The 27254-nt window shown below is 33.9% G+C and overlaps 3 protein-coding genes across 6 annotated transcripts; 1 reads left to right on the top strand and 2 right to left on the bottom strand.

The window, feature by feature from the left end:
- Positions 1–842: 842 nt before the first annotated feature.
- Positions 843–15402, bottom strand: LOC116346803 (protein phosphatase PP2A 55 kDa regulatory subunit). Of its 2 annotated transcripts, XM_031777018.1 has the most exons (5): positions 15054–15402; positions 10206–10433; positions 3449–3600; positions 2556–3368; positions 843–2406 (listed from the first exon to the last, which is right to left on the bottom strand). In XM_031777018.1, the coding sequence occupies exons 2-5, from the start codon at positions 10372–10374 to the stop codon at positions 2032–2034; spliced, it is 1509 nt and encodes a 502-aa protein (XP_031632878.1). In that variant the 5' UTR covers positions 10375–10433; positions 15054–15402; the 3' UTR covers positions 843–2031. The 2 variants fall into 2 exon arrangements, with proteins under 2 accessions (XP_031632878.1, XP_031632879.1); XM_031777019.1 differs by lacking the exons at positions 10206–10433; positions 15054–15402 and adding an exon at positions 9235–9624.
- Positions 15403–17182: 1780 nt separating this feature from the next.
- On the bottom strand, positions 17183–20347 carry LOC116346801 (TATA box-binding protein-associated factor RNA polymerase I subunit B). Its single transcript, XM_031777017.1, has 4 exons — positions 20022–20347; positions 19751–19949; positions 19542–19668; positions 17183–19467 (listed from the first exon to the last, which is right to left on the bottom strand). The coding sequence occupies exons 1-4, from the start codon at positions 20200–20202 to the stop codon at positions 17398–17400; spliced, it is 2577 nt and encodes an 858-aa protein (XP_031632877.1). The 5' UTR covers positions 20203–20347; the 3' UTR covers positions 17183–17397.
- A 171-nt stretch (positions 20348–20518) lies between these two features.
- LOC116346800 (telomere length regulation protein TEL2 homolog) lies at positions 20519–27235 on the top strand. 3 transcript variants are annotated; one of them, XM_031777015.1, is made up of 6 exons: positions 20519–20682; positions 20883–20973; positions 22046–22247; positions 22331–22740; positions 22817–23592; positions 24337–27235. In XM_031777015.1, exons 2-6 carry the CDS (start codon positions 20921–20923, stop codon positions 27132–27134), a joined length of 4239 nt encoding a protein of 1412 aa, XP_031632875.1. In that variant the 5' UTR covers positions 20519–20682; positions 20883–20920; the 3' UTR covers positions 27135–27235. The 3 variants fall into 3 exon arrangements, with proteins under 3 accessions (XP_031632875.1, XP_031632874.1, XP_031632876.1); XM_031777016.1 differs by having other exon boundaries at positions 20542–20625; XM_031777014.1 differs by having other exon boundaries at positions 20519–20973.
- Positions 27236–27254: the final 19 nt, after the last annotated feature.

Raw genomic sequence — 27254 nt, 5'->3', positions numbered from 1 at the left:
GAATTTTCCATCCAGAATTTTCTTCGATCCAAAATAAAGGAAACAAAAGAGCGCTGACATATACATATATATTCAGGAGACGAAGAAAACTATGTGTCATTTTTTAACATCATTCGCTATTTTATCGCATATGTATCACACAATGGTCGTCAATCAGTACTTGTCCAAAAATCTTTTCTCTCATTTCATTTTGTTTTGTTTGTTTTTCTCTTTTGCTCACATTTTTTTATTCAATAAATCTATGCAATTAAGAAATCAATTTTTGTTCTCTGCTGTATTTTTTTTGTGTTTGAAAATTCAGTTCATTTTATCGATGTAAAACTGAGGAAGCGTTTTAGTATACGTATAGAACGTGCAGTTCGCAGAGGATATGCTTTTGTCACATGCTTTTTTTTTCTACTTCGTTAACGTGTCAAGTAAGATACCTTTTTTTCTCTATAAAGAACAAAAATAATTGTGTATGAATCAAGGGGCAAAGTGACATTAGAATAATGCCATAAAATACACAATTGATACCGTTTAATGTTATGAATAAAAATTTATGTCAACTCTACAAAGTGGTCAATAAATTCGAGACATGACATTTACCGGCATTGAATGTGTATTTTTGGTTGTCAATTCTAGTACTGATATTCCCCTCGATATGGATTTTGTCATTGTAGCAAATTGCTGGCGTACAAATGGCAGTAAGATCAATCAAGTTTCGTGTGATCCTTTCGATGCAAATGCAAAGTATCATTTTATGTGTGTGTGTTTGGAACTAAAATCGGGTCATAATGTCATTTCTCACCGTGACAAAGATATAAGAATGAACGGAGGGAGATGCGAAAAAGCTTAATGTGTATGTTTTTTTCTTCAATTTTAAATTAAGTATTTTATTAAGTAACTGTAAAAAATAGAATTTATTTTCTGTTTTTTGTTTGTTTGTTTCTTTCTTCGTAATTTATCAACATTTCATTGTTAATTCCGATGTGTTCATTTCTCACATAATTTGTGTTGTGCTTGCACACATATTATAAAATGATATATGTAAGGCGCAATTGAATCGGCGAAAATCGGATCACGTTTTTCGTTACAACTCGTTTCATTTCACTTTTATTATTTTATTTTTTTTTAATTTTATTTCTCTCTGCTCTCTTTTTTCTGTTGTATGATGATGGAAAGAAAAAAAAATGGCAGCTGTTGCATACATATATTTTTTTTATAAAAGTTTAATCAGTTTTCGATATAACAATGTTGCTGGTGCGAAGTCTCGCAATTTTATTCGTTCAGTTGTCTTTTATTTCTTTCTCGCATATGACGTCAATTGAGTTTGTGTGTCGAATTTCATAAAGAACATTTTCTCATGAATATCTTTTCTCTCCAATCTCTTTTGTCATTCATACGGATTTTATTTATTCATCGATTTTGTGAATTTTCAAATTGGCTCAATCATCGTTTCTTTTTTTCTCAAATAAAAAAAAATTGTCTTATATCAAGTTCAAAATGGTTTTCTTTGTAATATAGTTTTGTTTGTCTTTCGATCGATTAAAAGGAACGCTATTTAAATAAAACGTTTATTTTTTTTATTTTTTTATGTTTTTTTTTCTTTCTTTCATTTGAAACAGAAAAAAAAGTTAAAAAGTTTTGAATTGTTTACTTATTATTTAACATATTTGATTGTAGTGTATATATCATTTTTTTGTATTTGTTTTACTTCTGATTTCGATTGTATGCCTTTTTTCCGTATTGTTTTTTTGTTCGAATGAGACAATTTTGTTTTTTTTTCTGTTACTGAATTAAAAAAATAGATATATTCATAAGTTCCGGAAAAAAAATTGTTGAATTAATTGTGTTTGTTGTTCCAAAACCAAATTTACTGGTCTTTCGGCTTCAAATTCAGAAACTCCAAAGAAAAAAAAAAGAATGAAGAACAAAAATAAAATGATTTTTTCTCTCTCTCTCTCTTTTTCTCTCTCACTTTCTATTTCTCTCTCACTAGCAAGTAAAATTAAGGATGAACGTAATTATAGCGTTGAAGAAAAAGTTTGGCTAAACTTTATCTTGAAATATGAATAAGTTGTTGGTCGCTGCAACAGCAATAACGTTCTCTTGTGGATGCCAGGCTGTGTGAAGTATTTTTTTATTGAAATCCAGACAATCAACACTAATTTCATCTTTTTTTCGTTTGCCACCGGTGCACACTTTTCGCGGCTTCAATACAGTTTTCGGCTTGATTATGTCCCGTGATGCTTCCAGAGTGATTTCATTTTGGGTGCGACGATTACGATCAAACACACGGAAAAAGTTATTGTAGCTACCAGTCATAATTTGTGTGTCATCACCGTTCCAACAACATTCAAATTTATCGAATATACAATCGTTTTCGTACAGCGAACACAGCTTCGATCGTAAGTATTCGTGAACCTGATTCGTTGTATTTTTTTTTCGAATGGTAAAACAAATAAACATTATATGAAAATGTGGAAGAATGAAAATGAAAAAACGAAAACAATGAAAGCTGATCATAAAATGATGATTGATGAATGTGCTAACATTGACGCAAAACAACTTACCGGGTATGTTTCGATTGGTTTCGATTCCATGTGCAGATCCCACACTTTGATGCTCAAATAATCCCTTGAAATTAGATAACGACCCGAATTACTTAGTTTTACATCACTAATCGAACTTATAATTTCACTGAAAAAGCTTCTATTGGTTGGATTATCGGGCTCTTCGAATTGTTTTGCGTGCCGATCACATAGTGCCGACGAGCGCATGTCGCACAATCTTATCGTTCCCTTGCTACTGGAATACACAAATAAATTACATTCATTTGGATGAAATTCAGCTGCTGTTATGACTTCGGTGAGCTCCTCCATATTCGTTGGCTTAATGTCAACAATATTGAAGCATTGATCGGTTATTTCTAAATGCCATAAATTAATGCGTAAATCGTCGGCCGACAGATAGGTCTCTTGGTCCGAATTCACCGATATTGAATTTATGTGGTATGTGTGCGCATTTGCAAATATTCGTCGCGGTGATGCTTCCACCAATAGATCCATTGGTTTTGTTGTTGGTATACGAAGTTGATCTTTCGATGTGATCGAAATTGGATCACGTATCGAGCCAATCTCTTCTTTTGTATTATAACCTTCGACACGCTTATCACGTTCGGACACCTTCCACAATTTGATTGTTTTGTCATTTGTTGACAGTAGAAAATGCGCTTGATTTTTTCGCTTTAACCATCGAATCTTGTTGATTTTCTCTTCGATTTCCAATGATTTTAGGTAATCGAATTCGGGCTCATGTGATTGAAATGTTGAATAGACATTGTACTCGCCACGTTTCGGTACGGCTGTTTTGGAGGCAGGATCTCTCTGTATCATGTAATTAAAATCAAACAAAATTAGATATTCATCGAATCTATTATACAAATGAAAGTACACTGAACACTCACCTGAAATATAACAACGCGTCCGCCTTTATCACCTGTAGCTAAGAGCTCACCATCATGATTGAACTCGACACACGATATTATATCGGCGTCTGTAACATCATCATCTAAAGCCCCTTTAATTTGTGAGAAGCACCAAGATGTTTCGCCGTGGCCTACATATTCGTGGACATTATTTGCATTTAATTTATATCCGTATCGATCACACGTTGAATTGCAGCAAACCGTGTCGATTGACATGAATGGAGAATAGAGAAAGACAAACAAATAAATTCAAATGAACAAATTGACTATCGATTTAAATGTATTTCGATTAATCTAAATTATTGCATTTTACGCTACACACATACACAAACACATACATACACATACATACACAAAGTATGTCAATGTCAAGGTTAACAACACCATTTCAATTGTACAATGTATTTATTTTGCAATGCATATAATAAACATGTCCACCGAGAATGGTTTTAGATTATTTCACATTTCCAATTCTTTGGAGAACAGGTATTGTATTTTGTACGATTTGGGGCACGATCAATTCATTAAATCACATACAGGCAGACGAAGAGAGACAATCCCATTTTGTCAATTGTTGCAGCTGGGCTTCACAAATGTGAACAACAGCCGTAATATAGTTTAGCCCCGTCACAAAATGACAATCGTATTGGTGTGCATGTTGTGCTCTTTTTTTTTGTATTTTCATTGTCGTTTCGACTTCAATTTTAATGTTAAGTTTAATGCAATTTGTCGCATATGCGCTGAAACATCAAACAAATCAATTGAACAGCGACAATTTGTATAAATAAATACTATCGACTTGTTAGTGCGTTCCATTGGAATAGATTACAATATTTTTTTCGAAAATACGTAAGTATACGACGAAAGCAGGCAGAAAGAGACAGAGAAAAAAAAAACAACATAAAATGTATTTAAAATACTATTTATTGTGGTTTTACGTAAATAAAACGTACACAATGACTTCTGTACATAATTTTGTTTTATTCCTTCCTTTTTTCTCGTTCACTGAATTGCGCAGAGAGTTCGCGCTATTAAATATCCAACAAATTGCAAATGCAATAGACAGATAACGTAGAAGAATGAAAATAAACACAGTATATGTTTAGAAAAGTAAATCGAAGTGAAGATACATAATAGGCAATAGAAATGAAAGAATAAGTAAAAAAACATTGGTATGAACACCGTGCTAAATGCGTCTATCACATTAAGATGTGATAGGCTGTGCAATTGCTTGTGGAAGCAACACGTAAAATGAGACGATGATATGAGGGGCATATGCGGGAGAGCCGGAGTAAAAGAGATAATAATGGATGCATGCATACTTGTGCACTGATTTTGACTATTTTGCACACAAAACATGCATCAACACTTGTTATTTTCCATGGAAAATGCACTGACTCGTACTTATACGTTCTGTTTATTAAATCAATCATTATTACATTAGAGTGATTTCGTCTCTCCCATACACAAACACAGATAGAGAGAAAGAGAGATGTATATAATTCATCACATGGTGTCCGCGCTCGTATGATATCTTCACTGATTAGAACAAGATGATGAAAAATATGTGCAAACTGAACTGGCACTTTGCATGCCATCAAACCGAAGAGAATCGCTTTTAAAATAATATGAATGCAACGAAAGAATGGCAGAGCAAGTACAGAAGAAAATAATATATATATAATGCTCTGGCGGAATAAATTAACGTTTCACATTGCGATGAAATGCAGTCGAAAATTGATGAGAAGTAACTGCTGCGTTGCTATTCAATCTGTGTGTGTGTTGTTTTTTTCGTTCCAATAGCTAATTAAATTTACACGGGTGGTGCAATGGTTTAGAGGAATCTATTGTGAGCGTTGCGCGAGCGTGCAAACGTAAATAACAAGCATAAACGCTCGTGCAATCGAGACTCATAAGCGAGTGTAAACATGCATAAAATCTCCTTTCTTGCCATTACATACAACTTAATTATTTTGCTCATATTCCCATGTTTTTTCTTCTCTCAATTTAATGTGTTTTCATTTCGTGCACTTATATTTTTTTAAAAGCATCGAATTGAAGCCGTTTTGTAAGCATGTTTGTCCATCAGAACATTTTGATTAAAAAAAAAAAAAAAAAAAACACGAAAATTTTGCGATGTAGATGAAGAAAAGATTGATAAAAGAAAAATGAAGGTAGAAAAAAAAACGAAATTATATATGAATTACAAAACAAGCAATACAATCATAATAACGATTCGGTTACGCGCATTCTATCTCTGTGTATTCTTGCTCAAAATCATGTGATCGCAATTCAAAACGGGGTGATAAATATTACCGCGATACAATTTAATTAGAGAGGCGAGAGAGCTCTGATTTTAACTAGAAATCACACATATCTTGTGCGCTTAATGCAATAAACACACGTAGTTCACGTAATTTTCAATTAGATTTTGGTGTTGAACGGTATCAATAACTTGGTATATAGTATTTGTATATGAAAATCAATTGCAGCCAGCAGCAACAGCAGTAGCAGCAGCAGCACGTACGTATGACAATACACCGAATTGAGGTTAGTTTCTGTTGAATACTGACACTGTTCAGCCTCTGTTGCTTTCATCGTGCACACATATATATATGCATCATGTATTTTGATTGTTGGCGTTTATTATTCATATTATGCGGGTACATAAAACTAATGAACACATCAACAACAACAAAAATCGCAATACACAAACGTGAAAACTACGAAAAACATTACCAATAAGAAAATCAGACATTTAAAAGGAGAGAAAAAAAAGTAACGACGTATATTTCAATGCCGCTATCGTACAAAGTGGCTCAAGTGTGCGATATTTTGTTTGTTTTGTCCGATTAGATAAAAGCTAATGTAAGCATTGTAAATGTTTTTCCGTTTGTTTTTTCTTGGATTGTCGTCACTTGCAGTTTTTTTTTTTGGTTCAGCAATATCGAATTCTTCTAACAGAAGAAAAATTAAATTCTTCCAACTTAACAAGACACAAAAACAACTTCATCTTATGTCGCTTTCATAATTCGTTAATTCATTTTGATATTTCATTCTCTCTGTCTCTGTATGTTCACCTTTTTCCCGTACGATTCAACGTAAACTCAACCACACATACTTGAAGATTTCGCGCTGTTTTATTCTGCTTTTTCTCTTTCTCTTTCTCGAAACGAAATAGATCGTTTCACTTTCGATTTTATTTTTCGTATTGATTCTTTTTTTTTTTGCTACTAGATTTAAATTTACATTTTGGAGATGAACACAAGCACATACGCATCACTGATTATCATTTAAATCGAAATGTCTGTTTATTTTGAATCCATTTCGATGACCTTGCGTGTTTTATTAAAAAAAAAAAACATTATACATTCGTTTTTGTTTTCAAAAAGAAGACATTTGCATGAAATAGAACGCCGATAGATGGGACAACAACGTTTGAAGAAGGAAAAAGAATGTCTAATTATGCGAGAGAAAAAAAAAGAATAGGCAAGTCATCACGCCTTTAAAATTGTTTTCGGGAAAAAAAAGTAAAAAGAAATTAGAAGTTTAGTTTGAGAAGCGCACGCACACATATATACACAAAATAGTGCCATCGAACGGGCGTTTGAACAATATTGTTCGGGACATTGAGAACGACATTTACTGCACATGAATCAGCAAAATTGCACAAACGTATCTCTTTGTGTTTGATTGTTGATGTTGTTGTTTTTGTTAAACTCACTACATTTTTGTTTCGTTCTAAATCGATGAAAAATGTCAGGTAGTTTGTAAATTCAAAAATGCAAGCAATGTGTCAAATTGAGATGAGAGAAGACACTACAAAATCTTATTCTGACATTAATTTCAGATGGGATGAATGAGAATGCTCGAAACGATGATGACAGCACCACGTAAAATAAATTCGCAAACGACAGACCGAATGAAAAAGACGAAGATGGCGATGATGAAAAAAAAAAAACAATTTAAACATAAAAATGAATAGGTAAGAACAAAATTCGGTTTCGTCTTCTTGTTGTTTTGCTTAGGTTGATGTGCCTGATTTTTTTTTCGATGAAGAGGAGTAAAACACATTTCATGTGTGTATTGTATTTAGTTTCGTATTCTTTCAATAACCTTTTCTTTGTGAAAACGGATCACACATTAGATGCACATTGAAACTCACACGCACACATACAGCTTCGGATAATCGGCACAGAGAGAAGGAACGACAGAACGAACGAAAAGAATAAATAAGAAGAAAAAGTGAAAAAAAAAACGAAAACAGCGGCAGACACTTATTGCACTTTTTAGCAGCAGTAGTTTGTTTGAGAATGCTGTGTAGATATACAGATATACACCTATAGGCCATGCATCGCAAAAATGCTCTATGCGAGCGCCAACTGTACATATTCACTTTTGCTCATGCTTTATTTTGATTTTTATTCCATTTTTATATTTATATGTGAAGAGAGCAAAAAAAAAAAACAAAATTTTTTTTTTCTTTCTTTCCTGTCATGTAGTATCATATATTCCGTATTTTTTCCCTTCATTCGATATATTCCGTTCATTGTATATTCTGTGTGCGATGTATCCACCGACATACGTACGCTCTAGTATTTGTAACTCGAACGATGTGAATGGGGTGTGCGTGTGTTGGTAAAAGAGAATGATATTGTGTGCGCTAAATTTCGGGCGAATGTGATTTGTGCAATATTTCGTTTTTTTTCTCTCTGCTTCTTCTTTTTCTAATAAGTTCTCAAACAATTATGTCGCCCGATTTCTGAGCGCGTTTTCTTTTTGTATCGCACATTTGTCATTATGTCGGGCGGACACACACATGCGCGCGCGCATTATTCCTTAAAACAAATATGGCACTAACAATGGAATTAGATTTTATTTTTCGTATCTTCTCTCTCTCTCCCTCTCTTTCTTTCTCCTTCGTGTGCTGTTGTACAAATAAATGTGCTTGCGGGGCTGCTTACAATAATTTTGCTCCCGATCACGGATTGCATGCAGACATTTTCGATTGCAGAGATTGTGGATTTGTGTGTAGACTTCAAATAGTTGTTCCAGCACTGCTACTACTACTACTGTCTAAAAACTCTATTTTTTTGTTGGATTCATTTTCTCTCTTTCGCGCACACACAACCAAACAAACAAACAAAAAAGTGAACGATTACGACAATGCGGCGAAATATTTAATATACAAAATGTGAAATGACGACAATAACAACGTGATAAATATCAAATGCGAAGAGCACAACGCTTTTTCCACTATGTGACTTGACTTTTTCTTCATTTTTTTTAGTTCCTCATTTCGTTTATAGCAGCATTTCATCACTATGCCTTTTCGATTTTTCTCTCTTCTTCTTCTTCTCTCTCTCTCTCTCTCTCTCTCTCTGTATGCATCTGCCCTTTCCTCCTCCCGCTCAGTGTCGTTCCCTTTTGATTCGATTTACATTTTTTTTTTCGTTTAATGCCCGAATGCCTGATGTGCGTCGTTGTGCACACAATAACGTATGTAAAACGCGCGATGCATTTCTACATTTTGCGGCTTTTGTTTGCTGTTGCCTTGACTTGAATTCGATGTGTGTGAGATCTTTCAATGGTCTCCAAAGGATTTGCTTTTGTCCATTTTTGCGTACATGTCTTTGTTTGGTGAATGGATGATTTTTTTTAATTGTTTGAACTTATTTATTTATTTATTTTTATTTTTTGCACATGCACGCACGCACACATACATATCTAAATACACACTTTGATGGGTCGAACTAATAACTTACCGGCCATGTCAAACAAATCGTTCGCAATTGTCGAGCTTCCTCATAAACACACCAATGATACACACTATGGCCGGCGATTATTCGTACAAACTGAATATGCTCTCTACTAGGACTAAAAAAACTCTTCTTTTTTTATTGTGTGTTGTTTTTGTTTGACTTTTTCACGGACGTCAAATTTCAATCGGACTCTCGTAATCCAAACTTTACTTTATCAAAATGATTTCGAATCGGAAATGATTTTTTCGTTTTATTGAACTATTAACGAACGTTTTCAAGTATTATGGAACAAAATTAAATATGACCGAAACTGAAGAAAACCGAGAAGAAAAATTGCAACTCTATAACATTACTGAACTATAATGGCGGAGCTTCATAACACATTTGAGAGTTTTGAGTACACTAAAAAAAAATTTGCAGCAACACACAATAGGTATTGCCCGATGCGTATTTGCGTAAAATGCTACAGTGTCATTTGGCGCTGTCGCTCGACTCTCTTTCAATTCGATTTATTTACAGCCAAATATGAATTATGAGATATTTATTTCATTCTCACGCCGCGCAAACCACATTCATCTCGTCTACAATTTTAATATTTCGATTTTAATTTCAGAAAACTCTGATAATTAACAATAATATTGAAATGCATATGGATTAATTCATCATTTTTTCATTTGAATTTGCGATCTTTTAAGTATTTAACTGATATTTGTTATTCAAATATGACAGTGATGAATTTGTGAAAGAAACGAAAAAAATTCGCAATTGTGACACATATACATGTGCTATCCCATATGATTGAGGTTGAGAGACAAAGACGCATCTAGTGTTTGGACTTTGTTTGCTCTTGCCTATATATTAATCGCATCTAATTTCTGGCATCTTTTTTCAAGATTTTCATCAATTTGATGTTTTATGCTTTTGTGTTTTATAAATGACTTTTTTTTTCGTGAAAATTAAAAAATCTTCCTTACTTGACGATTTTTTGGTGATTCCATTTTTAGTTGAGTTTAAAATCGAACCAAGCCGCTTGAAACTTGATTGGCGAACAATGTTTATTGCATTTTTTGGTGGCAACGGTGGTGGAGACGGCTCATTTAACTCATTTAACGGACTCTGTCTACCCCAACGGCCCATTATCATTTTTACTTCGACCAAATGAAGGCACTTTTGTTTTTGGATTTTTTTTTCTCGTTTCAATTCTGTGAAATAGACAAAAAATAATCAAATCATTTACCGAATGTTTATTATTAAATTCAAATACATGATAACAGTTTTTCTCTGCGATGGAGGTAGAAAATATGCGCTGTTTTTTTTAAACAAGCCAATGAACATTCTATGTGTTATACAAAAATGCGTTAAAGTAACATTGACACAAATGTACTATGAATATAGGATGAAATGAATGCTTTCAAAAATGGTAAGTTCGTTTTTTTTTTGCAATGGAAAATGTAAGTAAAATGCTTCAATGTTAACTCGACAAATTTATCTGAAAAACGAAATGAATGTGTTTCGAATTCATTTTTTTTAAATTTCATTACAAATGTGATGGTTTACAGTTTTTCTTTATATATTATTTATTTGTTTTGTAATAACCCTCGCGCTGGTTTATATCGTGCGTGTGTGCAATCTAAGTTGTGAATTTCTCGATTGAAACTTTTTTTCATATGTATAATTGAGTGCTTTGAGAAAAAGCTTTCATGTTTTTCATCGTATGACCGCGGCTGCCGTCAACGGTTGCGCCTAATGGAAGTCTAGTATGTTCATTGAAATTGTTTACAACAAAAGCAGCAACAATGAGGAAACCAAATAAAGCAAACCCAGAAAACTTAAACGAAATGAAGATAGAGAGAGAAAAAATGAACACACAAATCGCATCGAGTCAATTTAACGCGTAAAGTTGATTTGTTGCACGTATATAAAACACATAAATATAATGCGTTATGCATTCAATGTGATTCGGCGACTTATTGCATTTACAATGTTTGCCGGCATTTCATTGAACGACGAAAAAAAGAAGAAAAAAAGCGTCAATTTTACTGTATGATAAATGTACGGAGAGATGATAAATGTGGAAGATAATAAAGTCAATGCCACAGATTTTTATTGCTGTCATTTGCTCGTAAACGAGAATGAGAAAACAACAAGAATTCTTACTGCAACCGCTTAACCTGTGCGCTAAATTAAAGCAAATCGAGATAAACATTGAGTGCTGGGTGGAAATTAAAGGATTTTATCAATGTTGCACATTTTATTACAATGCACTCTTAAAGGTAATTCCTTTCAATCGATTTTTTTTTTAATTCGATGATTTAATTGCAATTTACAATATTGTGCTTTTAGACTTTGAGTCTGGGTTAAAAAGATACTCTAATTATGGGTTATTTCCATAACCGAAATCAATCAAACACTCTCATTCAATATTGGACATCGATTCGAATTGTTGTTCAGGCATACCGACGACCGAACGCTAACCGAAAAAGTCAACAACACAAATTCTATACTATCTATAAATTACATCAAATATACAACGTTAACATTAAATAAATAATATCATTTCCTATTGAATTTTAAAGCGGTTGCCAAAAATCATCGACTGAGTCGAAAATATGAATTGAACTATTTTATAATAGAGATCTATTTCCCAACTCATTTACGTTTAATTCAATCAAACAATGTCAAGAGTATTCGCTATAGCATCACATTAATTACTATTTTTAATTAAAACGAGAGAAAAAAAAAGTGTCACTGCGTATCTTTTGTTTTTCAATTCAAATGTTTTTTTTCCCACGTTTGTTGGTGATTTTCTGTCCGATTGAAGTGATCAAACAAAAATATCACAAATCACTTGTATTACGGTTAATTTATATATTTCAATGGCTTATCAAGTTTATTTATGTTCAATTCAACCAAGTATTTGTCTTGTTATTTATTGATGGGGTGCTTTGATTGTTAAGTGTAGAATGAATACCGAAGCGGGATTTCATATTAACAATTATTGATTACTATTTCAACCACATACGATGATTACCGATCATAATTGTTTGTTTCCCGTAATTAATGAATTAGTCTGACATTTATTGTGTAAAGTGATGCGCCCTGTCTCCAATTGCAACCGGTTCAAAATCAACAACAAAAAAATCGAGCGTATCAAATAAATTACACGAAGCAGCGCAAAACAATCAATAAATAGACTAATAAGGGGGATAATTTGAAACGTGAGCAAACGTCGAGAGTTGATTGAAAGATTGTAAACCGAAAACACATGAAATGAAAGAAAAAATGACGTGCACGCCTTTGCTTTGGTAAATATTCAATATTTACAGTCCATTATGGTTGCAATATTTTTAAGTGGATACACACAAAGAGTGGCGACAAAGGGAATTCACACAAATTTGACACTGCTAATTTAATGTGTGTATACGCGATCCATCAACAAAAATATTATAATATATAGGTATCTATAATAATAGGTAGCTATTGGAAGTCAATTAAATATTTCCGATTAGATGACACATGTTTTATTGTATTTCGAATGATTTTTATCAACTTTTTTTGTGTGATTTCAACTGAATTACATGCATTTTAAAATATTTGCACATAAATGATTGGATTTATTCACCAGACGTCCTTCTAATATTTTTTTCATTGAAATGTAACTGGCTATCGATGTAGAAAAGACCATCTCATTTCAATCTCTAAGTAAAGAAAATATGTTGATTTTCTTTTATCACACAGAATTGCTCATCGAAATTGTTTATGATACAAGTGCAAATAAAACAATTCGCATTATAAAACTTGGTATACATTTCTGACGCCAAATAAAGTCACAGGTTTTCAAAACAAATTTATTTTGCTAAGAATGTGAATTGCAATAAAAGGAAGAAATTGTTGTTTATTTAATCGTGATTCCAATGTGTTAATACATCATATGGGTGAATAACAAGTGAACAAACACAATATGTACACACACAACGTGAAAATTGTTCAAACAAACAGATTTGTTTTTGCTGGTTGTTCGGTTTAAGCAAGGATTACATTTATTTTATGTGCATTGTGCATAAATGTTTTACAATTAAAAATTTACTAATGCGTAATTTCGAAAATAAAACGATCATATGTATTTTACAGTGACATTATTCGTGATTTCGGTGTGCGTTGTGTTTTCGTAATCAAATTGTTTGTTCTATCTGCGAAGATCATGACAGTAGTGTACATTGAATTTCGATGTTGTAGTCATTAATATAAATGTAAATCTTGAAAATGGCGTAGGTTCAGTTTTTCAGGGAAACTCACTATGACCATATTGGTGTGTGTTGTTTTATAGTCATATCTATCGCAATCCTGATATTGATGTTCAACCAATTTTGTAAAATACGATTGCGAGAAATGAATCGTCCATATAGAATTTGTCATTTAGTTGTCTTCTTTTGTTGTTGCCATTCGACTTTTTTTTCAATCAAACAAAATAAATTAAGATATTTACTTTGATCGAGTTCCACTCATATTGCATTACGAAGAATACAACGAAAACAAAAGACGACTCACCGACGAACAAAAAAAACATTGATGACACACAAAATGAGAGCAAAAAAAAACCTCCGTTTGTGATTAAGATAGAATTTCCCAAGAAATTGAGTGTGTGTCACACACTGAATGCGTAAATATTGCCGAATTTTCTTTCAGCAGTCAAATGAGAAAGACACAGAACAAACGTCATTGACAAAATAAAACACCACAAATTGTTTGTATATACGATGTACTAAATTGTATAATTGATGTTGACACAGTGAGTGCACGAAAAGGCCGTCAGTCGAGATTGAAGTGACAACGCCAGATAGAAGTATGCAATGAACAAAAACAAAAGCGGAAAATTTATCCCTTTCTTGTTGCGTTTTTCCTCATTTATTTTCACTATTTTTACGAATACTATAAATACACGGACCGAAAATTCATTTAAAAAAAGCAATGAGTTTCCGGTTTTTGCTTACTCTAGCGAGAGTAAAACAGAATGAAAATCGTAAAGCAGGAGAACATAATGGACGCCACTTTACCGATATAGCATTTTAAGTGTAAGGAATACCCATTTGACCCTCAAATTTTGCTCTTAATTCATTAGCCATATGCATATATAGAAAGTATGTTCGGTGTTCAATGAACGACCTATTATTAATGAATATCCGAAATATCAAAGAAAACACACGACAGAATGAGCGCACATCAACTCATCCAAAATACAGAGCCAATGTGTATTAATAGTATTACTTTTTTTTGAAATTGCCTTCAATTTTAAAACGATAAATATTCTATGGTTCGATAAATTTACATTAAAATTGCATGATTAGTGAATGTCTTAGTTGTATCATCTGTCGCAAATAAACAATAATATCACCAATTAAGAGTGAGTGTCGTTTTTTTCGCACTACAATTGAGTGGTATTTATCGTAAAATAACTTGCTATTTCCAATAGATTCCAGTTATAATCAATAGCAAACACAAAGCAAGTTATGGCAGCAGCTGCAATAACAAGAATGAAAATATAAACAAAACAGCCGAAAGTAAGTAGGAAAAAGAATGTGAACACATTACATGACAATGTTAGTAGACTACAAAAATGGCAAGTATTTCAAAAATTTAACAAATGAATACGTTTTTTGTCTCTCTCGTTCATTTCAAGTTAACAGTTAGCAACATAAGAGGTCTATTAATTGACATAAAATCGATATTTGAAGACATTGAGAATGAGCGAGATTTGTTTTTTTTTTTTCGATTTCATTAAGTTCTTGTCACACAAAATAAAAACATATTTGTATTTCACTCACCCAACAAACTGTTGAACTTTCGCTATGTATGTCGACTGGCGGGAGATTTACTTTTCCAACTGATCGATAATTGCAATGTACTTGTTTATCAATGAGCATCACATTTATTCGTGCATTTAAAATATCAATGAAAGTTATTGTTTTACATTATTTTCGATTCACGATTGCAACGCATTAAATTAGTAATAAATGGCTGAATTATATTCTGCCATCCTATTAATACTCAGTTAAAATCGAGTCTACAATGATGATTTTTTGAATTTTGTTTATTTTACGTTTATTAGCACTTGACCGTGATGCGTGATGTGCCCGAAAAAAAGTCCCATTATTCATTTAACAAAATTTGTGTGTATATTTATCATGTGCACATTTTTTTTTTTGAGAAAATCACATAAACAATGTTGTTCGATTGATTAATTTAAAACGATTGCAATCAAGTGTGTCCTTATTTTATTTCTCAGAAAATGTCAATTGTTATTATTTTTATCACAAATCATAACGTTAGTCATTAATACCATTCCACTTGAAATTCACTTTGATTGGAGTGCATTTCGATGATATGACCGGTTTGAATCACAAAAAAAAAAGTTCAATTCAAGTTCTCTTGCTTAACACACACTATTTTGTGCACAATTCGGTTATTAATTGAATAAAATTAAAAAAAAAAAATTCTAATAAAAGACAAATGAAGTTCAAGTGCACAGATCAACTATACTCGCAAATACAACGTTGACTTTAAACAAACGTTGAAATCCGACAAAAATTTGTAAGCAGTCAACGGAGAAGAAGTAACGATACACCATTTTTTGCGGTTACTAATTGAATGAATACTTTGCTCGACAACAGTAGCAACATTGGCATACATACTCCAATTGATGTACACATGTAAATGAACTTGAGGCACTTTTCACGCCTTCTATTTCGCACTTGGCTGAATTCGATGCACTTATTGATTTGCTAATCGCGTACCGATGATAAACGTGATCACCCCCCAATTGTACGAAAAAAAATAAAAATAAAATTAAATTGTTTGGCAAATCAAATAGGAAAATAGAAATGCACACAGACACATATCAAAATCGCACAGTAAAATATAAAAACGTACTGTACCGACGTTGTGTTTGAACGAAAAAGACAACGGAGACGATGAAGAATAATATATATAGTTTGAACGAAAAATGTGTGTTTATTTTCTTCTTTCCGTAATCAAATAATAATAATACATTGCGTTCGATTTCGCAATCAAGAAGTTCAAAGCGATTTTGGCACAGGTCTGTTCGGCTTACCGTACAATGTGATATTGGTATATGGATTAGATAGTCTGGACTCGAGTGTTATGACTGAAAGCGCGAGATTGAAACACACACGCACACCGATCTGGAGAGATGGTGGAGTTTGTCAATCGCGCCGATGAAATGCTGTTAAAATAATAATAAATATTTTCCCTACAATGAGCACGATCTGCCGAGAACAGAATCTATATATTTTTTTTTCTTTCTTGTTCGTTTCTTCTGCTATGCAGTACACGTTTAAAGCAACACGCCTGTTGCGCTCGTAGAGTTTTACGATCGAACGTGTATTCTCTGTTTTCTCAATGTTCAAGCACATTGAAAGTGCGAGTGTAATGCGACGGCAACGACGATGATTTTGGCTGCGCTACAGTATATGCGCGATTGCTCTGACTCTTACTTATTCAGTTACTCATTCAAACTCTCTCGCTTCGACTCATTCAATTCGGTTCAATCGCATTTCGTTTGAGTCTCTCAGGAAAGACGTTTCGTTATATTGTGTATATTTTGGTATTACATTTCTCAGATGTTTTCTCTCCTTGTTATTCACACAATATATATATATATATGTGTGTGTGATGGCACGTAGTCTCAACAAAGAATCAGAATAAACAGAGGCCAAATGATCTCTTTGATCAATAAATAAACCAAAAATCGGATTTTCAAAATGCAATCAATCTAAAAATTGTGAGTATTACTACTCATCATCCTATACAATACCTTTGATGTTCCTCTCCATATGAACAATCGCAAAGTATTGAACATTTATTCGCATTTAAGTGTCGTAAAACACATTCCAAACACTTTTTTATGAAATAAACATAAATTCTTTTTTGTAGTTTCAAGTTTATTTTTCTTTAAAAAATCGGCATTTTATTCAGATGTTTATTCAATTACAAATCTAACAAGTAAGTAGTTTCGTTTCTCAACATAAGCGTATTGGTTTCACAAGAGAAATTTAATGAATCCTTTTAATTTAGTACAATAACGGGTGAATCTCTATCTTTCTCTCGGTGTGTATGTGTGTGTGTTTTAATCGCTTCCTCGTTGACTATCTACCAAATGCGCTTTAGATTTTTCATCGCACTTATGGTTTGTGGATGTAATTTTGTGGTAGACGGTGTTCGCAATTTAATATAGTTATCCATTTTGAATATTGGCTTTAGCACGTATCGAAATTGATTTTCGATGGCCAACAATTCAATGTACAAATCTTTGATATGCATATGAATTTGAAGGGCGCACTGCTTAAGAAGCCACTGAAAATGTTTCGGCAATACATTTACGCTGTCAACAAATGATGCATTTGTAATGTAATAAATATTTTGCATTGCAATCCAATAATCGAAATTGCTGATAATAAATTCAATTGAATCCTCGTTCTCGCCATTAAGGTCATGATCACTTTTGATCATTTCGTCATTGCTGTCACCGTCATCGTCGTCATCGTCGCTCGATTGGTAGTTTAGCATGTTGGATTGCTTATCTAAATTGCGCCGTGGTTCATTCAATACAATATCATCAACAATGTCCTTCTCTTCTTCATCAAAATACTGATATGCAGCCACATTGGCTGTCGGATTTGTGGACGAATTATCTGTATGGTTTGCTTTTCGAATGGCATCAGCGACAATTTGTTTGGTTCGTAGATTTGCTAAATGTTCGGCGATTTGTTCACCAATTTCATCGTTTTCCATCTTTCGATTTGTCTCTTGTGCTTCATATTTTTTATCATCACGTTCTTTTATCAAATCCAACCATTCGGCTCGTGTCACATCAAATTCAAATTGAACATTGGTCGTGGTTTTTCGATTCTCATGACGAACGTGTGCAAATTGTAAATTGGGATTGAATCCAATTTCTTTAATTTCAAGCTGTTGTTTCATCGAACGAAAGATTTTCTTCAGCCGCTTTGGTTTCAAATATGGAATAATATCACGTTTTTCATGGTCAACATTCATAAATTCGGGCACATAGATTTTCGATTTGATTGCTCGATCGTCAAGAATTTCTTCCATATAGCTGCTGAATGGTGTTAGAGATGGTTGAAATTGACATGATGGTTTCCATGTTTGTTGATTATCTTCATGCAATTTAACAATTTGATCAAAAACTAATCGAATATTTTCCATTTCAACCTTCCGGTAGCGTTCATTGTATGTACTGTCTTCGTTGGTGCGTTTCAAATAGTCAATATACATATTTGTGTGCATGCTGGTGTTTGGATCGATTTCCATTGCAGTCGGATAGTGACATTGTGACAAAATCGTATTTCGCATTTCGATGTATTCCACCCATTCACTCCAAACAAACAACGGCTGCTGTTTTGAATCACATTCGATTAATTTGTGGTTGATCACTTGTGCCGATGCCGATATATCATTTTCACGTTTGTCATCCACACCGAAAAATAATTTTAAAATGAAAATAATGTATGCCATAGCACGTCCCTCAAAGTTTGGTACGGTTCGTGATAGTGCGCTCGTTTCGCTCATTTTCATCTCGGGCGGATTAAAGGCAATCAATCGCTTCACCATTTCAGCTATTGCCGACGGAAGACACAAATCCTTACAATAACGTTCGCACAGCATTGTCAAATCGGGTTGAATGACATTTTGTATGCCAATAATTCGTGCGATTGTTAGAGCTTTGGTGCGTAGAAATGCGTGCGTTAAATTGTCATTGGAACTCTTTCGAAAATGATTGACCGCCTGTTTGGCATCGATGGTAGGCGGAAGAAATGTACTTATATTATTTAGTTTGATGTGTGACTCTTTGGCATAACGAATTAAATCGCTAATTTGTAAAGTGTCACCGATTTGATTTAATGCCAACCATAACATGGCAAACACGAATGTACGTCCCAGGACCTCTCTATCTTTAATGTTATGGCATTTCAGTTTACGTCCAATATCATTTTGATGTTCCGTCAAATGTTCGCGTGAGATTTTCTTGCTCAATTTTTGCCGTGTTCGACGTGAATATTTTATTCGAATTGTCGTATCCGTGTTGTCTGATGATGGACCCGTTGATGATTTTTGTGAACCCAAATTAAAACCCAACGAACTTATATCCGTTTTCTGGGAGCTCATATATTCTTCATATTGAGCATTGGCTAATAATTGCTAGTTGAAAAGTGGAAAACATAACCAACGGTTAACATTTTTATCAAAAAAAAAAAAAATCGTGCAAAACTTACTTTTTTCTTCCTCAATGCAATTTTTGATTGACGTAATGTCAAATTCTCACTTGATCCCGCCGAACTGGCTGTTGTTGATGATGGTCGTCGTTTTTTCACCGGCAAACTATAAATCAGTCTTACATCTCTGCAAGGAAATCATTTGAGAAATTTAAATAGTATTCACTAACAAACAGATTAATTTTAAATGCTTAAATTGATGACCGTACCGGTGTTTATATTTGAACGAAAATTTCGGTATTTTTGTTTCTTTTTTGCCAAAAAATGCAATCTCATTTTTACGCAAATATGCTGACCACAGTTGTAATGTCATTAGGGTGAGTTCGTCCTTACACCCCAACTGAATGAGTTCGTTTACAAATTCATAAATAATGTAATTGTATGTTTCCCACGACGTAAGTTCACTGTCTGTATCGAAATGATAAAATTTATTTTATATCTAATTGAATAGAAATAATAAAAAGCATCGTGCAAAATTACTTTGTGTTTGAACAGTTTTTTTAATTTTATGGGATTTTTTCTGAATATCATCGAATTGTCCATCGGCTTGATCTTCAACTTCTTGTAAAGTGGTTGCTTGTTGTCCGCAATTGTCGCAGTAGTAAAAACCTGCATTAACCGTAAATTCGGTGCCATCACAAACATTACAAACAGTGTCCATCGTCTTTAATTCTCATTTCGATTTCAAAAATAGATAAATAATCGCTTGTGACTATTTCACATCAAACATCAACATAATAATAATAATAAACACATGTTTTTTTTCTTCATCGAAATTATGACAGACAAACATTCACTCATCGTGTGTCCCAATGTGTCAGTTGTCATCACATACACACGATTTTCTATCGATGGAAAAAAGAGACAGCACAAGATTAACGAACCAAAACCGAAATTACAACATTTGCGTGTAAATTGTGTGTGCGCAAATGAGATAACTAGTCGTACATTTGCCCATATTTGACGTATACATTCGCCAAGACAGCGCCATCAACGTTCATTTTATCAACTTCGCAACTACCAAATCACCAAGTTATTTATTCTGTATATTTAGTGCATCGTATCGAAATTAAAAAAAATTCCTGTACGTGCACACATAACACATTGATAAAATACCGTGAAAATCCCCTCAAAAAATAGCGTAAAAATTTCATATTTTCCTACAAAATAACAAAAAAGATTCGATGTTTTATTACTTTTTCAATATCCATCGATTAAGTTAAGAACACACTCACTTTCCGGATCCAAGCAAAAAAGTTCACACAATTAGTTTAGAGAAGCGAAAAGTGATTAAGACTGTTCGCTATATTATTTCGTTGTTTTTTTTTTATTTTGTTATAGTGTAACCAAGTAAAAATTATATACAAAAATCCCTCAAAATGGTTGATAAATTTATAAGTATGTGGAAAGTGCGTGAAATCGCCGACAAAGTGTAAGTGTTGTTTGAATTATTCTCTTTTTTTTTTGGGAAATATGTAGTCCAAATCACCTTGTAAATCAGATTAAATCTTGTTCGCTCTCTCACGCTCTTGTGGTTACAATCTAATTACCTTGTATATTTTATCATCATCATCATTGTGTCAAAATACAAAAGGCATTGAAATTGAATGCAAACCATGTAGTTAATGTGAGCTTCTTCGTTAAGATAGAGGCAATTTTATTGATGCAAATAAAGTATTCTGTATTTTCCGTGGCAATTCATTTGATGTGTGTACACACACCTTCTGAGAATTGACAGTTCTTCTCATCTATATGCAACATGTTTGTTTTGCTTGTTGTCCGTTCATTCTCCTTCTCGTGTTGTATCCTTTTAATGCAGTTCTAACTTATAATTATGATTAGCATATTGAATGGAATTGAATAATTGTATTCCGGTAATTATGTGCGGTAATTGCATGTCGAATGCTAGACTGCAACTGGTTTTCATCGCTTCAAATTATCTCGTAATGGATAAATATGGGCATAAATGTCATTTATGGCTAAATTGTATGTACATGTACGTTCTGCATCCAAGTGCTAAGCGATTGTCACGTAACAAACGAGAAAGTGAAAGATTGGCGAGTGTTTATTGCGTTTTTTTTATTTGCGCCCCGAACTACTGGAACATTTCACAGAAAAGATTCGACAAGCAATGAATGCAATGAACACCATCGTATATTAAATGTTGTAATCTTTTTTTAAATGAATAAACATGTCTCTTTTTCTCTCTGTGTGTCTTTTCTATAGTTGTTTAATCTCATTTTTGTGTTAGAAATTGCGTAGCCCAACATACATTAATGACCGAAAAAATGACTTGAAAAGCAAATATTTCACAATGTTCTGGTGTCAGTCATTTGAAAATGGCAAAACCATTAGCAATTATTATTATCAATTTATTATCAATTATGCATGCTTATCATCAAGATAAAGCTCTTTATCGGTTCCAAAGACCATTTAAAATAAACCATATACGTCTTCAATGAAATGAAAGGCAATAACGAACATTTTTGTGTATATTTTCACAGAACCAATGTTGTTATGAATTATACGGAAATCGAAGGAAAGGTTCGAGAAGCAACAAATGATGAGCCCTGGGGACCAACCGGTCCACTAATGCAAGAGCTCGCCCATTCAACATTCACCTATGAACATTTTCCCGAAGTGATGTCTATGCTCTGGAAGCGAATGCTTCAAGACAACAAAACTAATTGGCGAAGAACATACAAGGTATGGGCTAGCTCAATAAAGAGACCGAGAACTTGAAGAAGTTACAATCATTTTAATTACATTTTTCTTTGAACTTTTCACAGAGTTTGCTGTTACTTAATTATCTCGTTCGAAATGGTTCCGAACGAGTGGTGACATCGTCACGGGAGCACATCTACGATTTGCGATCGTTAGAAAATTACACATTCACCGATGAAAATGGTAAAGATCAAGGAATCAATGTTCGACACAAAGTTCGTGAGCTAATCGATTTTATACAAGACGATGATAAATTACGTGAAGAACGAAAAAAGGCCAAAAAGAATAAAGACAAATACATTGGCATGAGTTCGGACGCAATGGGCATGAGAATGAGCTCAAGCTCTGGCGGTAGTGCGTACAATGATTGGGATTCCCATAAAAATGATCGGAAAAATTCCTATGAAGATGATTATCACTACGATGGTGAACGTGAAGATTCGGATGTTGATTCATCCGATCCACCGTCAACCAGGTAAAATTCGATTCGGTGACAAATGCAAGCGCGCACATAATGTACATTTAATTTTTTTTTTTAATTTTTCATAAAGACGGTACCGTGATAAAGAGCGGACGGAATCGACGCCGGCACCACCAGCAGCGGCAGCTGTTGTGACAACAACACCACGAGCCACAACCCCGCGAGCAACAACACCCTCCGAAATAAAGAAATCAACCATTAATGTAACGGTCAATCCAAAATCGTTGTCATCAAATCAATTATCAACCAAATCGAAAAATATTAGCAAGAAAATTGATATGGGCGCGGCCACAAATTTTGGCCGTGATGAACTCGGCATCAATTCGCCAACACATCGAAACACTCATGCTGAAGAAGATTTATTTTCAACAAGCAATATAATAAATACATCGACCGCAAATAAATCCGATTTGGATGACATATTCAAAACATGTTCAACCACAAATAATTTGGTTTCGGACCCGGTTTCATCGCAAAGCAAACGTGTTGAGGATGACTTTTTCAATCCGCGCGCCGACGAATCACAAGAATTTGGTGATTTTGCCAGTGCATTTGGTACATCATCGGCAACGGTACAACCAACAACACCATTACCACAAGAACAACCGGAAAATAATGCGCTCGTCGATAGCAATGACACAAAGAAAAATGAATTTGCCGACTTTAGTTCGGCATTTGAAGCAAATCATCAAACCTCAAGCAATACTACCAACGATCCGGCCAATTTATTATTTGCTATAAATTCAACTTCAAACGCACAAACTACGGCTTCCAATAGCAATCAAAAGGTTGGAGACCTTTTATCTGATTTAGATGGTTTAAGTTTGGATGTTTCGGTGCCAACTGGTAAGTTGATCACATTTTCCGTATTCTCCAATTTTTTTGTTTTTGTTTTGCTTTTTTCTCTATTTCTCTCTCTCTCTCTCTCTCTCTCTCTCTCTCTCTCTCTCACTATCGTTTTGTATCCTTTTTCGTATTGCGGTCATCATATTGTATATGTGATTTTTTTTATATGCCATTCCAACAAAACTTAGGTTTTACATCTTCTTTTACAAAAAATGTTGGACGGCATCGTGATTCACAAAACAAGTTTTTACTCTTAAAAACCGATATAAATAACTGGTTTCTTTTAGTTGAACAATTCGTTAGCAAAATAAATTTCATATATAGAAGAGTTTTTACTGGTGATCGTGTAATAAATTAGTTTGTCGGGCTTAAATTAGCGCCAAAGTTAATTCCTTCGTACGAATTGTGTGTAGCGTTTTCACGATGTGAGAAATATTGAAGTAATTTTTCTCTGTCTCTTTCTCTCTCTTTGTGTGTGTATCGCTAAAATAAAGCAACATTTTAAATTAACTTAATGTGTGAGTAAAGGTACCAATTAAGGTATTCCAACTCATTTGAATATATTACATGCATGCAATGTACAATGAAAGTTTTATAGCAATTTTGATTGAATGAGGAAAATGTAGTATTTGAACATTTTAAATGCTTCTCTTTTTTTTTCAAAAAACAAAATATAAATTTAAAACAAACAAACTTAAATACAAAACAAAAATGGGAAAACAATGAGTATATTTCCCGTTCCAGTTTCATCGACGGCTGAAAACAACGCAATAATCACCAAGGATACGACGGATAATAAATCGACAATAAATCATCGTGACGCAATATCCAAGCTACTTGAGAGCCTTCAATCGATTGAAAAACTCCAGTCAATAAATGATGTTGATCGTGTCAATTCGATTGTCGACCAATTACTTATGCATTTACCGGGACCTGTTACACCGGAAAAACTGTGTCGCATTGATGTGTGTGCAAATACAAATTGGCAACAAATAGCCGAGTTCGAATATGCCATCGCTCAAAATGAATTGATTCGCTTATTTGATGATGAATGGCCAATTAAAATGCAACCATCATCAAACAATCAATCCAACATTCATATTATGCCAAATGTGCTCAATCTATTTTCCATTGATCATTCGATGTATTTTGTAAAAACAACGGTTTATAACATTTTCAAGGCGGAAAACAACGTCAAATTCGATAAACTGATGCACATTTTTGAAATGTGCATTCGCAACGAATGCTGGCTATTGGCCACTTTCGTTGATTTTTGCTATGATGATGAAAATGAAACAAAACCACTTGACTATGATGAGGAACGTGACCAATTTATTCAGTTATTGATAGCAGCACCAAATAAAATTGCCAATTATTTTATGGGCAAACATTCCAGTCTCTTTGATCCCGAACGTTACAGTTGTATTATATTGTTGGCATTGACTCAAGCACTCTATTTTATTACGGAAACGAATCGAGTTGAGCGGCGAACATTGTTTGGCACCAAGTTTTTGGGTCAATTATTCGGTCGCATTGCAGTCGATTTCAATTTGAATCGTACTTCAAAAGTTTTGCCGGAAATATTTCGTGTAATGTCATTGCTAGCAAAACGGTCGGACGACTTTAAAACGATTGTACAGCAAATGTTATTGCAAATACATGGAGAATCATTTGATATTGTCGCTTGGTATGCATTGAATACAATAAATCCAAATGATTTGTTGGGCGATGCCGTGAATACATCGGACGATTGGGGATGTGTTTTAAAATCAAAAATACCTCTATCGCCACCTGGTGGTGTGACGGACGATTTTATACGTACATTTATTGGTTATTTGTCGAAAAATCTATCGGCCGATGAAAAATGCACGGTATTAGAAAATGTGGCAAAGAAATGGTCAAGTAAATTATCACTTAAAATCAATTCAATTGATCAACATCTATATTTTACAAAAGTTCTAGTGCATGGCGCTGAACGATTTGAATTGAAACAAAGTAAACAGTTCACCGAGAAATTGTCATTAATCATACACAATGGCGTTCGTAATCACATGGATCTATTGGATGAAAAAATGCGTGCCATCGGAATGATAACCGCTGAAATTATTTTAAATAAATTCAATAATCATGATGACGACGAATCAAAATTGCAATTTGATTATGATGGATTTGCAAAGGAAGCAAGAGAAATTGTTGAAGCAATTAAAAATTTCAATCAATATACTGAACCAAATGAGATGCAAATGTTGAATGACAACGATTTAGAGCATTCTATTACCAGTCTATATGACATTGTAAATGAAAAAGAAGCAGCGAACAAATTGAAAGAGATGCCATATTCAAAACCGTCTACCTCAAGTCAAATTCAAAATACAGCCTTTGAAATCGGTTCATTGGGTGCGGCACAATCAAAAGCTGGCCCAGTATTGGCCACACCAAAGCCCATTTTGTCCGATGATGATGATTTAGATTCGGACGACGATGATCTGCAACCGTATGATATGTCGAATGATACGCCAATCGTGGAAGACAAGCGACCACGGTATTTACAAGATATTCGAGAAGCATTGCTTGAAACAGACGATTTTGATGTCTTTGAACAAACAATGATCTCAAGTGCATCGCTCATTGAATTAAGACTTCCGCACGATGATTCGAAGATTGGCGTTGAATTATTGCGGATATTCATTGAGATCGATGATCGTTTTCATGTGAATGATTTTGATTTTCATCGAATGTCATGCTGTGTAGCAATTTGTTGCATAAAACCAAAAGATTCGTCCGAATTTCTATGCAAACAAATTCATTCGGAACTCGGTAGATATTCGATTGGTAAAAAGGTGTTGATGATGGAAATTTTGGCTGAATCGGCCAAATCACTGGCAAAGCTTACAAAACCAAAAGAAAAACCACCGCAACCGATTGTGCCGCCTGTCAAACGGTACACACTAAAGCTTGGCGATGACGATGATAAAGCACAATTAATTGAAGCGCGACGAATTGTAAAAGAGCGTCTGGAAAAGAAAACGCGACGTTTTGCCCATCCATCGACAAGTATTTTGCATGGAGGAACAACAAATAAATTTTCAGATGTGGCCGGTTCATTTTTCTTTCCACTTCTGTATGGCATCGGTAAAGATGAATTGAAAATGCATGGAATGAACAATGCCCTAAAGGATGATACCGATAATATATTGTTGTTGAATCTTTTGCGCACTATTGGTACAATCACATTTGCATGTGAAAATTGTCCAATCATCACACGTGTAACACCCGAAGTTTTGCAACTTGGATTTGCGTTACGTTTTCATGCTGAACCAAAGATACGATTGGCGGTGCTGCAAATGTTGGCCGCCGCCCTATTGGCAACACCAAAATCACTATTACAACTTCATTTTTCGGCACATTTGATTGAAATGAAGGATTGGCTGGAAGAGTATCTATCGTTCAATATTATCAAAGGAGAAAAGAATGAAGAATGCCGTCGAATGGCACAAAGTCTTCTTGCATTGTGCTTTGATGCACTTATAGCTGACGTATAAACTCCTATATAGTAGAAGAAGAAAAAATAATAATTTTGAAATATTTTGTCATCTCAATTAACGATGTAAACACGAAAATACAAACACACATTTCATTTTTGTATAAATTTTTGTTTTCAA

The sequence above is a fragment of the Contarinia nasturtii genome, unplaced genomic scaffold (assembly GCF_009176525.2).
Source record: "Contarinia nasturtii isolate CC-2019 unplaced genomic scaffold, AAFC_CNas_1.1 Cnas_scaffold_1699, whole genome shotgun sequence".
Classification (NCBI taxonomy): Eukaryota; Metazoa; Arthropoda; class Insecta; order Diptera; family Cecidomyiidae; genus Contarinia; species Contarinia nasturtii.
The sequence above is the reverse complement of the archived record's forward strand: the minus strand, read 5'-3'. Positions and strand labels throughout refer to the sequence as shown.